The 22679-nt window shown below is 41.6% G+C and overlaps 1 protein-coding gene across 5 annotated transcripts in view; it reads left to right on the top strand.

Annotated features, from left to right (window-relative positions):
* CALCR (calcitonin receptor) overlaps positions 1–22360 on the top strand; it is a 277001-nt gene extending 254641 nt beyond the window's left edge. For 4 of the 5 annotated variants that reach the window (XM_073333934.1, XM_073333936.1, XM_073333937.1 and 1 more), the window contains 2 exons: positions 10191–10436; positions 18186–22360. In XM_073333934.1, the coding sequence (XP_073190035.1) occupies positions 10191–10412 (222 nt within the window). In that variant the 3' untranslated portion in view covers positions 10413–10436; positions 18186–22360. The remainder of the gene's footprint in view (positions 1–10190; positions 10437–18185) is intronic. The other variant, XM_073333935.1, reaches the window with a different exon arrangement.
* Positions 22361–22679: the final 319 nt, after the last annotated feature.

Consider the following 22679-nt stretch of genomic DNA (forward strand, 5'->3'; position numbering starts at 1 on the left):
TATGATCTTTACAGAGCAGATGGTGGAAAATGAGGTCCAGGGGATGAGGTCCTCACTCTTTAGCCTCTCAATTTAATTTAAGTCAGAGGAAAGACAAAAATAGGTTGAATTCTATATCAGCCTCCTTCACGTACCAGCTTCTGCCTCCAATTCAGAATAGTGGGATGATTGGTTAAAATAATCAGCAGTGAAATAGTCAGTGGTGCTAATATGTGAATTTTGACCATTAGACACCATTATCGACACCCTGTTGAGATTAATGGAAGTCCTGCAGATCTCCCAGAGCTTTTATTTCTATCTATATCCATAAACCTATAAACTATTTTTTAATCATAGCTTTTATCCTGCAAAAAGTAATTGAGTTCCCAGAGAAATGCTGTCATGAACGACCACAGTATACTGTCTCAGTCCAACCGCTGACCTTAAAAGTTAACTTGCTTGTCTAATTAAACTGAGCGATACAAACTCTCTGCATCATATATTCAGAGAAACAGTTCTGTGTCATTACGAAGTGCCATTTCATTCACTCATTTGAGGATCAGCATTGGCCTGTTAAGGTTTATGATTTGTAAGTAGTAATTGATAAATAAAAACCCTTGAGTAAAAGTTCTCTCCCACTCTCTGACAGCTGGATCAATATGTTATGTGCCTACTACTGCTTTTAGGTCTACTCCACTATAACAATGGTATTATAAATAAAAATAGCTTGGTAAGACACATCAAGAGCTGCTTTAGTATCTACAAGGAGCCACTTTCTGAAAGCAGGTTAGCAGAAAAATACTTCGAAACATATTGGGAGCATTACCATGAAACGCTGTTGAAATTAAAACAAGGTATTTCTTGTAAAAATTGTGTGCATTTGAAGAGTTCAGTTTTCAGCATTGTGCAAAGGGAGATGGGTACGCAACTTCTTTCAACAAAAATCAAGACTCAGTATGTTATCCCTTAAAGCTACACACATCTGTACATACATTAATGACTAATATGGCTGGTGTAATAACATGGATCAAAATTAACTGGATAATCAATGGGAATAATTACACAATATTGGCCATACTTTTAAGCAGGCCTCCAACTGCAGGAGCAAATAACTGTGGGAATAACTTTGTGTATGAATTTAGGCTATCTGAACCATAGAAATGAAGGGCTCGATGGGACCTCAGGAGGTCAGTTAGTCCAGATCATTTAGACACTGAGGCAGGATTAAGTATACTAGATTATCCCCAATATAAATCCTGGATAGAGTCCCAAAATCAAAGACATAGAATCTAAATAGACTAAGGCAGGGGTGGCCAACCTGAGCCTGAGAAGGAGCCAGAATTTACCAGTGTACATCGCCAAAGAGCCACAGTAATACATCAGCAGCCGCCCATGAGCTCCCCCACCCTGCTCCCAGCGTCTCTCACCCACTGGCAGCTCCTCCCTGTACCTCCTGATCAGCTGTTACGTGGCCTGCAGGAGGCTCTGGGGAGGAGGGAGGGAGGAGTGAGGGCACAGGCAGGCTCAGGGGAGGGGGTGGGAAGGAGTGGAGTGGGGGAAGGGCCTGTGGCAGAGCCAGGGCTTGAGCAGTGAGCACCCCCTGGCACATTGGAAAGTTGGCACCTGTAGCTCCAGCCCCGGAGTCGGTGCCTATACAAGGAGCCGCATATTAACTTCTGAAGAGCCGCATGTGGCTCTGGAGCCACAGGTTGGCCCCCCTGGACTAAAGGCTAGATCCATCAAAGGACTTTGGTACCTAACTCCAACATTTAGGCACCACTGAGATCCTCAAACTCCCTGCTCAGCCACTGCCTAAAGTAGTAGGCACCCAAAGTTACTAGTGGTGCAATCCACAAAGGTACTTTGGTGCCTAAGTCCTGTTTTTAGGTACCACTGTGACCCACAACACTCCCACTTGCCTGCTGCCTAACCCTGCAAGCATCTAAATTCACTTGGTGCATAAGATTTGCAGTAAAGATTCCCTAAGCACCTATGTTTCTGAGCATGCACACTGGTCCCTCACTCTAGGTGCCTAAGCCACAGAGTGATTCACAAACCAGGGAAGACAGGCATTAGTCCAACTAACTTGCATGTGGGAATCCAATCCAGTAGGGATGCTCAGCGCCTGCCTACCAGATCGAGTCCCTCAGGCAAGTTCACACAAAACAGCTGGGGGTGGAGCAAGGAGGAGGACTTCTCTTATAATCTGTAGGCTAGCAGCTAGGGCAGTGACCCACAATATGGTAGTCCCCAGTATAAGCCCCCCTTCCTCCTGCAGGGGAGAAGGAATTTGATCAGGGTTTGGCTATATCTCAGGTAAGTGCCCTAATCCCTGGGCTACATAGTCATTCTACCTCTTCACTGGCCGAATTAACATTTAATTATACAATTAATTAAATAAAATGAAACAACTTCAATAGTAGAGATGGACGGAGACCCACACCAGAATATTGCATAGACCTGTGGTTAGGGTATTCAGTTAAGAAGTGGCTGATCCCTGTTCAAATCCCTTCTCCCGCTCAGGTGGAACGGGGATTCCCACTTCCTAGGATCTTCCTAGGAAGTACCCTATCCACTAGGTTAACGATTACAAAGGATGTCCTACACACACACAGCTGTTTTGTTTTGGGCTTCACATGCACTGTAGGTGGCTGAACGCCTATCTTTCCCTCATTTGTAGATCACCGGCAGAGATCGGTGCCTCCTCGGAGCCCAGACTGAGGCACCTAGCACCGTGAGAGGGGCTGGGCTTAGCGCACACTCCTCTGGTCAGCGTCTCCAGAGGCTAGCTTAGGTGGCTCCTGCCCTCACGTGCTGGCTTTGTAGACCGGAACCGCATCAAAGTTGCCTGTCTTTCCCCACTGACTGTAGAGGGAGCCCAGAAACCTAACTAAGACTTTGTGGATCACAGCATTGGTGATTTTCTAGATGCTTAAAAGTTAGGTGCTGCAATGCGCTGCAACACCTAAATCCCTTTGTGGCTCTCACCCAAGGTGCCTAAATTTCTGCCAGTACGCATGTAGACAGCTGCCTCAGGTGAGGTGCAGGGGTGCCTATCTCACACCGAAGATGCAGCAGGATGCTCAAAGTAGGTGTTCCCCTGCCTAAATAGCTTGCTAGTCCCATCCAGTAGGTGTACTCAGCACACACCGAATACCCCTAAACAAATAGAAGTGGTGGTGCCCAACCCCACCCTTGCCTTTTAGCCCACTGATTAGAGCTGGGCTGAATGTGGGAGACCTAGGTTCAATTCCCCCCTCAGCCTAATATGGAGAAGGAATTTGAACTAGGTACCTGCCCCTCTGGGAAAATGCCCTTACCCCCTGGACCATGGGGGTACTCTGGAGCAGAGTTCTCTCAGTCTCTCCTGTTGAAGCTGTTCCACTTTGTATGAATAATTAGTCACTGGAGCAGGGTGACTGTAATCTGCATCTGCTCCCTCCCAGGTGAATGCCCTGACCAGTGGGCTATCCTCTCTCTGGGCCAATGCATATTTAATGATTTATACACAGTGGAACTCTGGTAATCAGCTTATTCCTGGTTTCCAAGTATAACAATGAAGTTGTGCCCTGTGTGTCCTTGTAAATATTACAATGTCGTCATAGATAATACATAGCAAAGTTTTGTCACTCGTAAATTAGATAAGACATTAGCTGACAGAGTATGAATTATTATATGATTTACTAATTTACGCATAATGTGGTATTAAGCAGAAAATCAAAGGCCAAGTTTCAGGAACATTACTAAGTATGAACTATACATCACAATTTTCTTACTTTCATACAATATGTACATAAAATTAGGAATCAGAATGAATACATTCATATTAAGGAATTATACCATATTCATTTCACTACTCAAAATTCTTAATACTCAGGTCACTCAGTTTCTCCTGCCCATTCATAATTTAGTGTTTGCAATAGGTGGTTAGTAATGTAGACACTATTAACTTCTACAAGAGTTCCATTGCAATTCAGGTCCAGTAAAATGATCTATTATTTAAAATAAAGTGTCTTGAAAAAAGCCAAACATCCAGAATATTTACATTCTTTGGAAATGTTAAAGTTTCCCATTGGCTTCCCTGTTGCTAATTTAAAGCAAGTCAATTACTGTACCAATATCTTCATCAGATCCAGATTCTGGACACCACAAAGTTCAGTGGGTGTTTGGATCTGGCATTCTGTGTTGGCCCATTCAGCCCACTGTTTTGATAATGGCTATTTGTAAAATGCGGATCCCTCTCTGGGCTCAGATTTCAATCACTGGAGAAGAGTGATGCTTCATGCATTCTTCCAGCACCCAGCTAAACTGCTGGTAGTAGGAGACATCCATAGCTGTTAGTGAGTTCCCCAAAGGAGGGAGATCTCTGTCCTCTTTGATGACTTCACACCTGACATCTTCAGGACCAGCTTCATAATACCATGGTTAGTTGAGAGTTGCTTCCTCAGTGTTCAGCCACTCTAAGAATCTTCATTGTCTGACTGATTGTCACTCAGCCAGAAGATCCAAATCACTGTGAGGATATCCGGGACACAGTGAACAGTCAGAACATACACTCACTGAATCCCTAGTCCCCATACTCTTATTGATGTGTATGGTGGTCAGCAGAGGAGTAGTCACATACTGTCTCCTAGTGACTGAGTATCCTCCTCTGAATTGCCAGCTTGGAATGAAACAGGAGGCATCTCCATGGCTCTAGCACACCTAGCAAACCTGGACATCACAGAGGCATGTTTGGACTAAATAAAACCTAAAAGTAGATAAGAAATAGGGCCGGAGATTGAAAAGTGGCTCCCAATTTTGCATCTACGGTGTTGCTCCCCTAAATAATTGTATGTGCATTCTATCACTTGGGTGTCTAACTACATGATTGCAGCTGTAGATATGATGATGGTCTAATGAATCCGTGGTGAAATGGATCATATATAGCAACAATGAGAGATGTGCTTAGAAATCTTCTCATTTGCACTTATCTCTGCAAACAGCCAATCAGTGAAACTTTAAAAAGTTAGGTTTCAGAGTAGCAGCCGTGTTAGTCTGTATTAGAAAAAAGAAAAGGAGTACTTGTGGCACCTTAGAGACTAACAAATTTATTTGAGCATAAGCTTTCGTGAGCTACAGCTCACTTCATCGTATTTTCCATGGAATGCATCCGATGACGTGAGCTGTAGCTCACGAAAGCTTATGCTCAAATAAATTTGTTAGTCTCTAAGGTGCCACAAGTACTCCTTTTCTTTTTTAAAAAAGTTACAGGTTAATATTTAGCAATGTCACACAATGTGTGCATACAGCAGTTGTAAAATTCATGAACCCATTTATAGATCAAGTCATCAGTAATTTGAAAATAATTATAGGCATATTTTATAGCACATAGACCCAAGACTGTCTGCTAGTACATGTAAATCAGGACTTTGTTGGTAGATATCCAAGTAGCATAAAATGTGCTCATAATTGTATAGTCCATGTAACTGGGCTAACATGTGGGTGAAGTGTGGCAGAAAAGAGGATGTTGGAAAGGTGCAATCCATCCCCAGGGGTCAAGGCTACAGTGTAGCCCCCATAGAGTCCCTTTCTCCCCAAGGTGGATTTCACCCATAATTGGTCATTTTTGAGTTATAAATATAAACAAAACCCATAAAAGAATGTCAGAGTGGGGCACCTAATTTAAGAAAGGGACGATTTTACACTCATCCAGTCTAACTTCACAACCATTAGGACCAGCCTTCAGTGATCTAATAGGGAGCTCAAGGCTAGGAGCCAGGAACTACAGAGTTCTCAGCCCAGCCCAGCTCTGCTAAGAAATCCCCGTGTAGCATTTGGCAAGTCACCTAATTTCTCTACTTCACTTTCCATCTGTGAAATCGGGATAATAGCAATTAGTTCCCTGCCTCACTCTGAGGATTAATTAGCTCTGTCTGTAGCTGTCGAAGCACTAAGTAAACTTATTATAGCAGCAGTGGATGAAGATGATTTTCTACAAACTAGACAAAAGACAAACTCAGTGGGTAGGGTGACAGGTCTAACACCTGGAAGTGAGAAGCTGTCTCCATAGAGGTCAGTGCTGCAGTCCTTCCTCTGCCAGAACTCTTACTGATTTCAATGGGAGTTTTGCCTGAAAACAGACAGCAGCAGTGGGCCTACAGTGTTCTATAGAGATTCAGTTAGGGACCTTATTAATCTTCAGACATTTTCTCTTTCTGGAAAGGTGGTGTCTACACCTCGCCTCCTTTTTGTCCTCAATCACTTTATTCCAAATTCCAGTTATTCTTTCAGGTGCACAAGGGAAGACAGAGGGGTTTCAAGGCCATAATCTTGGTAAAGAGCAGAGATACTGCCCTTGGCTAGCATCAGTGGCAGCACTAGGCACCCCAAAAAAGGGGTTTGAAAGGGACAGCCTGAGATCCCCCCACACTGGTCCTTGGAGTTGGCCTGGCATTGAAAGGAGCATCTGCTGTCCTCTCCCAGAGGTAGGCAATGTTGCCACTCCAGCATGTGTTCCCTCCTGGGTTTCTGGAGAATTCTGGCTGAGTCAACTAGAATTCCTCTTGGAGCTCATGCTGCAGCTTGGATCGAATGCACAGCATAGATTAAAGCCACAGTCCTCAGGCTTCGTGAGAGACCATTTCCAGATCTGTGTATCCAAATACTGCCAAGTGACTAGAACGCAGAGTGATATTTCATGGAAAAACATACTATGACAGAGGTAGGGACTTAGCATTAATGTGACAGAAGTTCCGCTCGTCAATGATTTACTTTGTACTGCTGCATCGTTCACTTCAAGGCAGAAGCAGATGATGTTTGTCCAAAACCTCACAAGACTTATTAGCCTTTCACATCAGTATTTGCAGCAAGCCACACACTCACTTCCTCACTGCAAATTATTTTCCTCCATTCTGTACAAGCCCAGCCTACAGCACTGTTCGCCAAGACACTGAATAAGAAGCCATTGTACATTGCTGATGTCTTAACTAATTGGAAAAGAAGAAAGTGAATGTGTAAATTATGGGGATGATTTTCTCAGTTCCCGAAGCTGAGAGCTGGACCCACCCATGACTGCAGAACGTTATTCTTGTGATGGGACAATGTCCAGCAGCACTGCGGTACCTCTCTACAACAACAATACTATACAGATGGCATGAGCTTTCTGCGTTAGCCTGCTCATTAGACCATACTTCCAGTTCTGAGGTTACTTCTAGACTGGAAGGTTGGCCAAGAAAATGGAAAGTCTGTTTGAAAATATAGCCAAAGGTCTTTCTTGCCAAAGAGGTGTGAATGGCTGGCAGAGAACAGAAAACATTTCAGAGAGCTGAAGAATAAAGTGAGCCCAAACTTCCTCTTTACTTAGACTTTGGTTTATTTCACACACCATTGTGGTGTAACACCCAGCTGATTAATCTCTTTGATTATTAACATATTAATGTCACGCACATGATTTTTAAAAGCACAGTCATGTGGCTAACACATTTCAAATCTGCATATGGATAGTTTTAATTAGCAGAGGATATGATCTTTGAAATCAGTTCCCTATTCCTTGGCGTTAGCACAGAAATACAGTTGAACTCAATTTGTAAGTGCAGCTACAAATCTCATAAACTAAAGGCCAGTGAAGAATTAAAAACATATATTCTTTAACCTCATGCACTCGGTACTACATAGAGTTTATTCATTTTAATTCATAGCAGTTTTAACCCTGGGTTGAATCGGGAGAGGAATGCTTGCACTCTTCCAAACTCCCCACAACCAAAGTATTACCCCCTGTTGAGACCAAGATGAGCTGCTACTCACAGTAGATTGTGCAGCTCTTCATACTATGATCAGGCCTCTCTTCTTTAAGCCATGTTTGTCCCCAGCCTGCATTTATCCTGGTGCAACCTCAGACCACAACATGAGTAGAAGCAGCTTGAGGGTGCATGAGGGGCCCACCCACCCTCTGCAGCAGCATTCCCTCCCACTCTGGACCCACAGGGGCCTTTTCACTCGTCCTGGGATCCTCCTGGAGAGTGGAGGGGAAAGACATAGGAGGGCCAGGAGCAAGACCAGGGGACACATCCTCCTCCTCCTTCCAGCCACCTGGAGCTTACTCAGAAAGGGTAAACTCCAAATCATCTTTTCTGCAGAGCACCAACCACACTCCAGTAGCCTCCAGGGCAATGATGGTCCCTGCTCACAGTGCAACCCCAATGAAGTTGTGTTCCAAGGTAGATAAGGGGTAGGGTGACCAGATGTCCCAATTTTATAGGGACAGTCCAGATATTTGGGGCTTTGTCTTATATAGGCGCCAATTACCCCCTGTCCTGATTTTTTACACTTGCTGTCTGATCACCCTAGTAAGGGGGGAAAGGGGCTGCTGGTGGCTAGAGCCAGTGTAGAGAAACAAGGTTTCTACAAAGCTTGCCCTGGCCTCCCTCCGATCCAACAGGTTTCAAGGACTGTCCTCTAGACCTTTCCCCATGGGTGGGTGGGAAACCCTATCTCCTTCTGCCCCACAGAATGATGTGGGGAACTTCTCTGAATGAATCCTTGCAAAGATTGCTTCCCTTGGTCCCTTTCTGTGGGTTTCACTGATGTGAAACACTGCATTTACACGCGATATGAACCACTGTAAGGGTGAAAGCTGCTCATTAAGTAATTGAAATTCATACAGGACTTACCTACAGTTCTGTACTACAACTTTGCTGCTGTATTAGCAATGCCTTGTCACATTAGATCATACCGGAGATCCTTTTCACTAATCGAATTTCTGCAATGGCATGATACTAAAATCTCATTAATGCAGCTCATTCCCCTTAGCATTACCATAATAAACTTTGGTCATGCCCCTTACAAGTCAGGATGCACTGTGGTTTCCAGTATAAACCTAGGCTTTCTCTGTGCTTGGCCTCTAGCAAAAATACATTCAGCCATTCTTGAGTTATGGGAGAGTAAATAAAAACAACACTTCTCCAGCTGAAAACAATTCTAACCACATTGTCTTCAACTGGACTACAGCAAAGAGATGATATGGCTGTCGTTCTTGTTATGCGTTAAGTAGTCCTGTTGAAGTCCAACTACTTGCATGAGGAAGGATTTTTAGGATCACTCGGCTTGGCCCTTGGCTTAAAAATACAAAGTTGCAAGCCACTGACATATCCCTTCCTAGCATAGTGACGTAACCCACTATACGCTTTGTAAGCATCTCACAGTTTTAGCAGTGCCTAATGAAGCCTCACGTTTCTATGACACGACAGCCCACCAGAGAGGTACAGAGGCTGCTGCTGCTGCTATTTGTGTGTGGGTGACATTTACTGTCTATGAACTAATAAAATGTATTAGAATTCAGGGCATTACCAGGGATATCAACGATACTTAAATGTTGCTACCTAAGTCAAAAGTACACCCCATCTTAAGGCTAGTCTGTGTGTTTAGACACAGCCCTGAGGAAAGAGTGGTATGTAATCTGTACCACCCTGGACCACTGTGACCCCGGAACACATCCATATGTCTCAGTTCCTCACCTGCTTGCTCCCAGTGCAGTTATTTACATCACATTGTTGCAGTAAATTATTACCCACCCCAACACTCTGTCTTTGTCTGTTCCTCTCTTATTTTCCACACACCTGCTTTGGGGAGGGAGCAAGCAGGCGAGTACCCCATTCACTCCTTCGTGCCTGGACCCAAAGCCTGGGAATGGCCAGTAAAGATGTTAAGGAGGTTTGGTATTCCTCTGCATGGTTTATATAGGCCGAGTCTGAAATCAGCTGTCTGAGGGAATTGCGTTCTCCTCCTCCCCGTGATGGTGTATGTACGAAGGATGAAAACCACCGGCGGGCAGCAGGCCAGCACCAAGGCCTCTGCATTGCTTCAGTTTTACTATTCATGATTAGTTTCGCTGGGGCAAAATGTCCTGAGTGTACACCACTTAAGCTTTACTGCTGAAGTTTTACTTAAGCACTGTGTGCTGGCTCTCTGCACTGAGAACATTTCACCCTGAATAAAACTATTCTTGAATATTTTTCAACCAGTTCTAACCTCAAAGCAAGGTGGACACAAGGAGATTAAAATAAACATTCGGTGAAAAGCCATGGCACTGGGTTGATATTGGAAAGTAGAATTTCCAGCATAATAAAAAAAGGGAAGGGAGCCAGTTTGTGCCTTGTTATGCCAGTTCAAATCCCAGCCAACTCCATCGACTAATAATAACGATAAAACTATTGCTTGGCTTCCCCTTGCAGGTACAGGGCGCTCTAAAAAGGCAATGGATGCAGTATAAGACCCAATGGGGGCAAAGACGACGCGAGCACTGCTCTACGCGATCTACCTCCTACACAGCAACATCTATCACCGAGGTCCCAGTTTATCTGTATCATCACGATTCCACCAACGAACAGTTAAATGGAAAATACATAGATGACTCTGAACTCGTTGCATTAAAATCTGGAGAGACGTCTGCCTAGCTCAGAGGAAAACAAGACTAACAGGTCATTTTGCATTCTGTTCATGGCAGGGTGGGGCGAAGGGAGGAGTTCAGACTTGAGTGCCACTGTGAGAGAGTGCTAAACAGAACACATCATACGCGAACTATAGAAGCATCAGCTTCGGCCAGTGATGGCCCAGCGAGAGTCTGCCTGAGAGAGGTGGATATAGTATTTGATACTACTACAGCATGCTGCTTTTAGAAACAGGGCTGAGAACGGAACTATTCAGTGAAACATTTGGATTTTCCACAGTCCCTGCTACTTGCCATATGACACACAGATTCAATAGTCGTAACAATTCAAGGTATCCCATAGCAGATATAGAAGAATGGATTAGTTCATAGCAAGGAGTGTTCAGTTTCCAGACTGGACTAACTAACGACCAATTGGAATTGTTCAGCATTTGTTGCTTTAAATAACTTTCTTTCACCCTAGACTTTAAACGATCATCTTTCATTAGGTGTAACGGGCTTGGAATCTGTTGTTGTTTTCATTTTAATCAGCTCTGCTGCTTTCCTGGAAATGTTTGCACTTGGGGGTGGGGGAGAAGAGAAACCTGTCATTCCAAGGTATTCAAATCCTTAGCTCAAAAGGATCTCATACAGAATTACCCTCCTGACATCAGGTGCACAACAGAAACAAAGGTAAACTATTTATTGCATTAAAAACATTCAACACTAGTAGGCATAAGCATCAGTAGAGAAACAAAATACGTCTTTGGGAGCCTCATGAAAGTCCTGGAAAAATCTCAAAAAAATTTTTTTTTCAAGCTATGCTAGTTGCTCGATAATATTCATTCATAGGAAACCTGTAGCCATAATACTCCACCCAGCAATCTGATAAGTAAGGAACAAATTTTGCACTATGAATAAACTGTGAAATGTATTTGGAAATTAAGATTTTGTTAATTGCTGTTAACACACTGAGCCTGCCGCTGGTGAACATTTGTCTGTCTAATGAAGTTGCGTGCTGGCAGTAAAGGAGGCCAGTGGAAGAGATGAGGAACTAGTTTATACCAGTGTCACAGCCAAAGAAATATTCATAATTAGAAAGTCAATATTTTATGTAATTATTAAACACTAAAGGTCTTTTTATGATTGTTAAATGAGTCTTACAGCCAAGGAGTAACTTATTTATAGCTGTAAGGCTCCTCTATTGCCAGTGTCAAATGACCGTTACACACCATTGGGCTGAGTAAAATAGCTACAATTTCTTTCCAAAGGTGAATGTAAAAGTCCTTGCAAATTGATAGGACCAGTGCCTGGGCAGCTCTGAGTAGAGCTTGGCAAACATTTTTGACAAAATCTCTTATGCTAAACTTTTATTTTCTGCAAAATATGCAGATTCAGTGACACCAAAACATTCCATGAATTTATGTCAGTTTCTTTGAATTGTTTCAGTTAACAAAACCCCTAAAATATTTTTAAAATCATGTTTCATTTTGACATTTTCTAAATTAAATATTTAAATTATTTTATTCAAAAAGATTGTGTAGAAATTTCCTTTTAATTTTATTTTTAAAAAATTTTAAATGCTCAATTGAAATAAAAACAATAAAATGTTTCAGGTTGAACAAAATATTTTGTTTGACCTGAATCATATATTTTTATCTTTTTAATTTTTTGATTCAGTGAAAAATATTTTAAAAATCTGTTTTTTTCCCCCAGAATTGCAAGTGAACCAAAAAACCTATTATTCACCCAGTTCTAGTTCTAGGTGCTTGCAAGTCCTAGGACTTTTTGCCTATAGAATTTAACTTGTATATAAAGTTCCCAAGTATCTGAAAGGATGTCCAGTGAAATGTATCACTGTTTCCCCTCTGGTTTTCATGTAGTTGGGTAAGTTAAAGCCAACAACTAGTATTTGTACAATGAGGTCTTGACTTTTTTATTAGGTTAACCAGTTATTTGGCACCTTTGAAGATAGGCCAGAAAGAGGCCATTCATTCTGTTTGCCTCCACTTCTACCTATTGTGTGATCCACGTATATTTGTCAGCAAAATTCTACCAGCCTCAGGCCCAAGGAATGAAAACAGAAGGGAGACAGTCACATACCTCTGATGCCACAGACCCACCTACTCCTGTCTTTGGTGTCACTTGCTTCACTTAGCTATCTCAATATCAGCATTCAGCCATGAGTTGTTTGAAGGTTGATTTAGCACTTGTGTCACAATCCCATCTCTGGGATTCAAGGAGGAGAAGGGATAGGGAAAGGAGGGAGAACCAGGGAAGTAGGGACTGGAAAGGAGAAGGAAGAAAAGGACGAGGAAATGCTATCTCTGATGTCACAATTCCACTAACCAGTGACTTCTGCAGAGGCACCAGCTAGTCACAAATATATTTTAAACTCCCTTTCTTCTTTATTTACTTTATTTATTGAGATTCCATCCAAGATTTGTTTTTCCCCTGCAAGAATCACAGACTTGGTTGAGGCATAAACAAGTAATTTTGCTCTACTCTTAGCAGTGCTTCGATTGCCTAAACTATAATTAGTTCTGAGAGTTCTAACCTCAGAGCTTGCCAGGTAAGTAAAGGAGGGAAAATATTTCAAATCCAGCACTTTGCTTTACAATGTCAATGCATTTGTAGCTCTTAATTCTCCAAGTAGAGGGTCTAATCCTGCAGGAAGAATTGTGAGGAGAAAGAACTGCAGGATCAAGTTCACATTCTGAACTTCCAGGTGAAATTAGTTCGTTAAGCTCACACAAGGCCTGTGCAACACTCAAGCACTGAGCATCTGATCCACAGCCATTGAAGTCAATGAAGAGATTCCGATTGACTTAAATGGGCTTTGGATGAGGCCCTAAGGTATTTGAATGGGACTTAAATAGTGCACAGACCCTGTGGACCCGCTTCACAGACATGAATCACATGCTTGCTGATATGGGAGAGATTTTAAACATTCTGAGCAGGATTGAGCCCCAAAACTTTTCGGTTCACCTGTAAAATTGACATGGAGGACTACTGGTTGTACCTAACTGTGCTAACCTCTTCATTCCAACACACATATTGGGACCACATCTTCCTACAAAATGACCTTTCAAGAATGAGTTCACTGACAGTGGAATTCAGAGTTTATTTAATCCAGTGTTGTATTTGGGGAGAAAATATAGTCCTGTCCATTCACACAGTGAAAAACCTAGGTTGGAGACCACTGAACGTGTCTGCTTTGCTGACTGTACAAAGGAAGGTATTTTTTTCGGACAAGAGTGTTTTGTGTATTGCTATTTCTACTTTTGCTAGTGAGCTATCATGGTCGATGGAGGATTTAATAATCAAAGAAAACAAGGCAGCTTTACTATGAATTTTATATTTCTGAACATTTTTGATGCATATTGTACTTTCCAGTAGGGCTCCAGCAGGTGTACTTAATTTCTAACTACAGGAAATAGATTATCGTAATAGAAATGTACATAATTCATAAGGTCTGATAAATGCTTGTGTAACTTATATGTACAAATTGTTTTTCAGAGTCTGTTATATTCACGTAAAGTACACTAGTGACATATTTTTTTAAGGGAACGTCATGTTTTGGCTTCTTCATTCATTGATTTATTCTACTTCATGAACTCAGCTGGAGCAACAAACTTCAGGATCTTGGTTTTCTCTTCATGTGATGAAAATCTCACATTCTGGTGTGGGCCAGAGTAGCTTGAGTGATGTCAGTGGAGTTACAACAATTTTCATCAGCAGAGAATCTGGCCTACAGATCTATTTAATTCAATATTAGCTTCACATGAGGACTGCAGGTTAGAGCTGTCCAGAAAGTTTTCATCAAAACAATGGGAACAGCCATGTTCATCAAAATTAAAATGTTTTGAAAAATGTATGATTTTGATGAAATTTCATCAAAACAACAAAGGCAAAAGGAGGCATTTTGATAAGGTTGAAACATCCCATTCTGACACTTTCAGAATGGAAGGTTTTGATTTTTTTAATTTACAAATGATTTTTTTCAATACTAAATTAATTGCGGGGGGGTTTTATATAAAAAGAATTTAAAAGTTTAAAGGTCAAAATTTGAACCAAATGTTTTGCTCTTGCCACAAAAAAAGTATTTCAATTGACCTGAAACAAAAAAAAATTAGAATTTTGTTATGTCGGAAACTTAAGTTTAGTTTTTTGTTCCATTTTGGAATGGAAAAAAAATATTAAAATAGTGGAATTTCTCCTGAAACAGAAAATCCAACTCTCCCACCCCGGCCTACTTCATATGCATATTCTTTCCAGAGGTGTCTTCATGCTCCATGTATGCTACAGACATTATAACCATGCCAGCATCACCGAGGCCTGCACAGAAAGCAGCAATGGGTTCAAGCCAGAGTCATATGTACATAGATTCTCCAATTCTACAAATGGTACAGAGGAACTGCAATTGATAATTGACTCACTAGGCTGGAATAATTGCAGCAGTGTTGAAGGGGCTGTTGTTTATGTTGGGGTTTGAGGGGGAGAATTTCAACCCCTCGGTGGCGTTTTCCTGCACCTGCATACAGTCTGATTACTAAGGCATTACAAAGGTGCAGTGAATTTCACCTCTGTGCTTGAGAGAAAGCACTGAAGTCTCCATGACAATGATGGTGAGAACCCTTCTATGACCAAGCAATAGCAACTTCTTGGCATGAGCAAATCCAGCCTTTAGAAATGTTTATTATTTTAGCACATTTCGTACTCGAGTGTCAAAAAGCTGCAGGAAAATTTGAGTCAATGGGTTTAAAAAGTAGTTTCAGGGAAGACACAACCTATACCAAGAACTTTAGTAGGACCCCTCTCCTCTGAAACCCCATCCCCTTGTATAACAACTCATTTCACTTAATGTTGGCCCTGGCTTAGAAGTGTTTGTACAGCTGGTTTGTTTGAATAGCTAAATCAAGCAGAAAGGTTCTCGTTCTTCTTCTTTATTAGGTACAGAAACTAAACACAAATTCAAAAAATCATGGCATGGAATGCTGAGACTGTATTTTCATTTGGTCCTTTTTAAATGCCTAAGAAATACATTTCAGTTAAAAAAAAATACAGCACAATTGGGGGAAATGGCTTGCTCCACCTTATAACAACTAGCAGCAGCGCTGCCTTAATTAAAGGTTTGCCAGCATTTCCACTGCAAACTCCCCATTTTCATGTGTTTATAACTTGGCAATAAAACTTTGCTCTGGGATAGAACTTTGTTCTGGGATGCAAAAATCTCAGCGCATTCCTGTTCTTATATTTTTTTCCCCTTACAAGTATTAACGAAAAACAATGTTTGGCTCTTTTCAATTATATAAATTTTAAAAACTAACAAAATAAAGATATCCTAATTTTGAGTGCTTTGCATTTTTGTAACTCAGCTATGTCTTCATGATACAGGCAAGCATATAGGATTGGCTATTACTGACTCCTATGGAAATTTGTATGCATATGCATGGAACAGTAATTGACTCCAACCCAATTATAGTTTACCAAATTTAGGGCCGGATTCTGGCTCTCTATTCATGGGAGGGGGCACAGAAGGCTCTCATCCTTCGAATGGACTGTTCAGGGGGAGCCTAAATTCCAGAGCTTGTGCTTTTTGGGCCCAATCCTAACCATCACATTGAAATCAATGGCAGTTTTGCTACTACCTACAATCACAGCAGCACTGGGACCTTTGCGTTCCAAGGTGCAGAGGGGGCACAATTATGGCCATAGCAAAATATTTACAAAGTGAGCTGAGGGTGTGGAGGCAAGATCTCCAAAGAAGCTGACAGTCTGAGGCCAGCTCTGAGGGGAGCTCACATTCCACCTCCCAAAAAAAAAAAAAAAAAAAAGCATACAGCCACATTCTTGTGTGTCTATACAGGCAAAATATAATTCCCTTAACAGTCCTAAATTCATATCCACTGCCAGAAACACTGTGCTGTTCTCTGACATTGCCATATTTGGCAGAGGTTGTAATTAAAAGTACCTTTAATATAAAAGTAAACATTTTACATGTACTCCAGATATTTCTGTGCAGCATGGTATTGTACAGATACTTTTAGATGGACTATTTATGTATAAGCACCTCTGGGTTGAATCTTCAGCCAGCACCTCTTTCAGGACCAGAGAAAAACCTTAAAAGGGAAAATACCTCTCAACGTTGAAAAATAAAGATTAGCATGTTTCCCTCAACTTAGTACAGTGTAGCTGTGCATCAGAGTTTTAAACCACCTGTTAAATTGTGCATGAAGTCTCAGGATGGAGAGAGGATCTCTCTCTTCTGCAGTAAGATGTCTGATTACCCTTCATGTCATTTGTGGATGTAGATTAGGTGCTCAAGTTTGAGAATTTTGCCCAGAACATGAATGTTCTCTTCTATTAAGAGTTGAAAGGGGTAAAAAGACACTCTCTCTAACAGGGCACAGATATATTATAGTTTGATAGACGGTTGCATTTGGTTATATTGTGTAACATCAGCCATGTGAGAGGGTGTAACCTGAGTGTTACAAGACACCACTGGCCATGCTTTACCCAAACGCCTTTTGAGAGAAAAGGTAGGTGAGGTAATATCTTTTATTGGACCAACTTTTGCTGGTGGAAGGCACAAGTTTTGAGCTACACAGAGCTCTTCTTCGGCTCTGGGGAAGGAAGCAGCATGTCTGAACTAAATATAAGTTGGGACAGAAAAGTGATAAAAGACAAAAACCCTTTTCACAAAGGTATCACTCAATTTCTGATCTTTCAATACTTGTCCTCAAGGGAAGCTGGTACAACACCTTCAAAAGGCATGCCCGGGAACTTACATTCATAGCTCCGCTAGAAACCAAAAGCCTTGGACTTAACAGGGACACTGGTTTTATGGCCCATTGCAATTTGTAACGCTGCTGCCAGCTATCCTTAACTGTCCACTTCAGCCCTTTATACATAACAATCTAACCCTCAATTGCCCACTTCAAGTGACTACCTCATGCTAATCCAGCTTGCATTTAACTCAGGCTATGGCTACACTAGAGAGCTTACAGCAGCACAGCTGCACTGATACACCTGTGCCACTGTAAGCTCTCTGTGTAGCCGTTCTAAGCCAACAGGAGAGAGCTCTCACATCAGGTTAACTACTCCAGCCCCCGTGAGCAGCAGTAGCTATGTCCACAGGAGATGCTTTCCTGCTGACATAGTGCCATCCACACAGGCGTGTAAATCGGCATAAGTTATCTTGCTCAGTGGGGGTGGCTAATTCACACCCCTGAACAACATAATTCCACCATGATTTCAACAATTTCCATCCCACCATCAACCTCAGCCTGGACCAGTCCACACAAGAGATCCACTTCTTGGACACTACAGTGCTAACATCAACTTCATTAAACTGTAGTGTAGCCATAGCCTCAGACATTCTGCTTCCTTCTCCAGACTGGAAGAAGAGCTCTGTGTAGCTCAAAACCTTGTACCTTCCACCAACAGAAGTTGGTCCAATAAAAGATATTACCTCACCTACATTGTCTCTCTCATACCCTGGGACACTGCAAACACACACCTTTTGTGATCTGTTCTGCATTTTTCTCCTCTTTGTCTTCCATTTCTCTTTGCTCTTTCATCTGTGCATCAGCCAGAAATCATACACCTTTTCATGGAAATCATTTCTTCTGTACAGCCAGAATTTCCACATTTTATTGCCTACTGTTAATTCCACTTGTGCACTCCTGTCTGATGTATGTCAAGAGTACAAATTCTTTGGAGATTTATTTTAACACCTACTAGATAATATGGTCCAAACAAGTTTTTCATACTAATGCTTTAACAAATTACATTACAGTAGAACCTCAGAGTTACGAAGACCAGAGTTACAAACTGACCAATCAACCACACACCTCATTTGGACCTGGAAGTACACAATCAGGCAGCAGCAGAGACCAAAAAAACAAACAAACAAAAAAAGCAAGTACAGTTCTGTGTTAAATGTAAATTACTAAAAAAAGGGAAAGTTTTTGAAAAAAGATTGACAAGGTACGGAAACTATTTCTGTGCGTGTTTTATTTAAATTTAAATGGTGAAAAGCAGCATTTTCTTCTTCATAATTAAGTTTCAAAGCTGTATTAAGTCAATGTTCAGTTGTAAACTTTTGAAAAACAACCAGAACGTTTTGTTCAGAGTTATCAACATTTCAGCGTTGCGCATAACCTCCATTCCTGAGGTGTTTGTAACTCTGAGGTTTTACTGTATATAAATTAAGGATGCACATTTTCAACAAAGTTAGGGAGAAAGTATTGAGCAAGTAGTCCAAAAACATTCAGAAACGAAATAAATGATGGCATCTATCTACCTGTAACTCACTTACTGGTTTTTTTAATTAAAGCAGCATCCAAAAGTAGATTTGGAAGCAATTTACACTGCAGGGCACAGGCCACAAATAAAAACTATAAAAACTCTAGCTAGTATATACATATGTATGTACTCTTAACTATATAGGGCGTAATCCAAAGTTCTGCCAACATACACACAATGTAAGTTGGAAATGGGGGAGAGATCAGGGTGCATAGATGTTGTAAAACTCACCTTTACACACCTCCAACTCTGGGCCTTCTGTGCACAGCTGGCCCCCCAGAGAACATCCTCCTGCATGCTGGTGTCCTTTCCCCTGGTAAGAGCTGTGCTAATGTTTCCAGGTCCCCTAGTGGTCACTCAGCTATATTAACTCCTTCTCAGGGAACCAGGGGATCATGCCGCTAAGTTCAGCCAGTCCACTGCTCTCACTCCTGCCCCTATCTTGTAACCATGAAGAAATTGCAGGAAACCAGGGTAGAGATCTTTGGAAGCAGAACACATGCCCTGTTTATATGGTGAGGAATCTGCAGGATTCCTGAGATATTTCCACAGAAGAGGCACTCTTCCCCCCTTCCCACTCCCCCTGCCAAGAGAAAAGCCCCATAAGGCAATGCTGCCAGTGGCTAAAAGGGTGGTGACAATATAAAGTAGTCTCTTTCTCAGTGCTCTGGCTGTTCCATCCTAGAAGACCTCATTGCCAACACCCACATAAGGCTCCATTATTATGGGAAAGGCTTCTTCAGGGTCCAATTGTGGTTCAGTACATTTTGAGTTACACAGAGGTAATTCCCATTGACTTCAGTGGCAGAATTTGGCTCTGCCTGTTTTAAATATTATGAAATTAATACCTAAATAACTGGCAGACATTCAAGATACATGATTAACATCATCATCACTTCATATTTCAAACAGGACTAAAATATAGTGATAATATGATCCATATATAAAATGCTTGCAATAATGAGATTATTTTTATACGTCCCACTCATTTATTTTCTTACACTGTAGTAATATCTTGCCGGCCCACCGGAATATCTGTATCAGTGATGTCTTTGTATATAACGGGACTAACATTTGTTTTATCTTGAACATTTTGCAGCATAACAGCTTCTTTGTACAACATCAAAAAACCTAGCTAAGTCCCAGATCCTGCCGTGATCTCTGAGCAGGTGGACTTGGCCACCATGTGGAACCCCACAAGTTACACTTTCTTGGTACTTTTATTATCCCCCTTCACCTGCAGGATTAGTCCTGTGCATGTAAGGTGAAATGAATACCTGTACAGACAGTGGCACAAGGCTGACGCACCAATGAAGTCCCACATATGCCCTATTTGGGGGTGTAAGTGGCATTTAAGGGGATACATAGGCCTTTGTGGTGACCATCTGCACAGGGGTGGACTTCCCCTGTGGTGGATGTTTGTTTTTTGTTTCACTTTGCGGGCAGATAAGGTAATGACTCATGTTTCCTCCACAAAGTCAGTGAAGAAAGGGGTCGTCATCTTTTGAAAGGGGGACTGCTTAATTGCTGTGAACATAAGAAATATTATGAACATTGTAAATAGTCTGGATTACAGAAGCCATCATCAATACAGGCCGCCTCAGGGGAAAAAAGACAGAGAAAAATCTGCCATGAATTTAGCTGTATAAAATGGAAGGGAGCCCAGCTTTAGGATGTTACAGAATGCAGCATGGGCAGGTATAGCTGGCTCAGGCCAGTAATATACATAAAGTCATCACATAAAACTTTCTACTTATTATATTCTATTATTAAAAGGGCATTTTTAGAGTATGAGCTCATATATTATGTTAGCGTACACAGCAAGCGTTTAGTTGCTACCTGGCTTCTGCCTATGTAGTTATGGTAGTTCTCAGGATTAACTAGCCATCAAGTGACGTGGGGAGTAGTTCTGGCATATTCTGTGGCTACAAACTGACTACAAGACATAAATTAGTATGTCCAACGCATATGTATGTATCTATTAGATGGACCATATTCTAGCCTTCACTTCCAGAACTGGGGAGGAGAGACACAGTTTGTTCCTCCATTATATTATTCCTCCCTGATGAAGCCTCTCTGCATGGGATCCAGGGATGTTCAGGATCTATGATGGTGGAGGAGAGTAAGGGATGGCTGCACAGCTGCCACTATCCCGATGGGCCCATCACTGCCACCACCAGATGGAGGAAGGTGTAGGAAATCCTGAAGAGGGAACCACACTGTGTTTCCTATCCCCTGGGCAGAAGTAGCCCACCAAAGAGACAAAGTGGTACCAATTTTACTTTTTAAACAACTATTTTAAACAGAGAGCTCTGATGTTCAGCCATAATGTTTGTTTATATTGAAATATTTACTGCTCAGAAACATTCAGGGCAAAAACTAGAATTGCACCTGAGTTACAAACCATGATTCAGAGCAGGACACAGTATTTAAATAAAGAAAAAGTTTCATCCCATGTATATTTTAGGATTATTACACATAACCTTTTTCAAGTAAGTACCTCAGCCTAACTTACTGTCATGGTACATTAGCAACAGACATTCACAAGTCAAGAGCATGATGAATTATGATTTTTACATAAAGTGGATGTCCACATACCCTAATTAGGTTTCTTGAGTAGCTTTTTGAACTTCAGGTTGGCTAAAATACGACAGGCTCATCAAAAGAAAATATTACATAACTGAGTTTTATTGCAATATGGCCAAAATACATCATTCGTAAAATGAAATAGCTTGAAAGAGTGGCACAAATTTCTTTGTTGGTAAAGCTGAGTGACCGTCAATAAGCTATAAATGCATTATTTATGTCTAACATTAATGCAGATACAATTCTAAGGAAATTGTTCCTTTGATTTGTCCATGGCTGTTTTCATGTATTAGTTGCTGTGTTTTTATACCATAAAAACCAATGATGATTTTCTATATTAGGAAATGTGTATTTCTGAATGTAACGTGTGTGGTTCTGTTGCATTGTGCAGTGTATATAAATAATTAAATTTAGCTGAAGCTTGGTGTAAATAATTCACCAATAGATGATCATCTAGAATCACTCATTCCAAAGAAATTTTCTTTTCCTGAAGACCTTGAGGGACATCCTGGCCCCACAGAAGTCTTCAAAAGTCCCATTGACTTCAGTGGAGCCAGGATTTCACTCCTTCCATCATACCTACTGTTCTACAAATATTAGCTACTAACGGTGGAGTCAAACAGGGGGTTCTCACTACTACCCTACCCAAACATCCAACTCACCCACAGGCACTGTTAACCAGTGGGTGCTGCTGCCTTGTTTTTATGCCGTCCCCAAAAGTACTGCTTTTGGAGAGCGCTTTGTGAGGAAATGATGCACTAGCCAAGCCTTGCTCTGATGGTGTTATGCATAGCAGTGTGTTCAGGAAGGTTACATGCATGACAGCCAAGACAGTAACACCTGCCAATTCAAAGGTGGATTCAGTATCCTGATGCTCCAGTCGTCAGATCACCCTGGTGTCGAAAGGGGCCCATTCTAAGCTGAATGCATTCCACCAGTGTCACTCAGCTGCCCTAATGGTTCTGTTCTCGTTTTATTTAAGGTGTTGCACAAGAGTGTTTTACATGTCATTTGTTTGGTGTTGAATTCCCTACTCAGAATATTTTGGCTTGGTGAGAGGCTTCTATTTTTGCAATAAAAACAAATATGATTCATTTTAAAATGGTTGAAATGGGTTTTTCTTTAAGTCCCCAGCAAAGCTACGGGTTTCTAGAAATCAAAACTAACACAGGCTTGTCAGAGTTCTCGTGCATTGAGATTTGTCTACATGGCTAGTTAGCGTGCAGCAAGCCAGGGTGTGAGTCTCCGGCATACTGGCCTGCGCTCTAACTGGCCTTGTGGAGCCTGCTATCGTGCACTAAAAGTTCTATTTGGTCCACTGTGACCTTCAGCTCTTTCAGCAGTCAGTCAAAGTGCACTGCAGAACTTTAAGTGTGCGGAACTAGGGTCCACACAGCCA

Source organism: Lepidochelys kempii, chromosome 2 (assembly GCF_965140265.1).
Source record: "Lepidochelys kempii isolate rLepKem1 chromosome 2, rLepKem1.hap2, whole genome shotgun sequence".
NCBI classification, from domain to species: Eukaryota; Metazoa; Chordata; order Testudines; family Cheloniidae; genus Lepidochelys; species Lepidochelys kempii.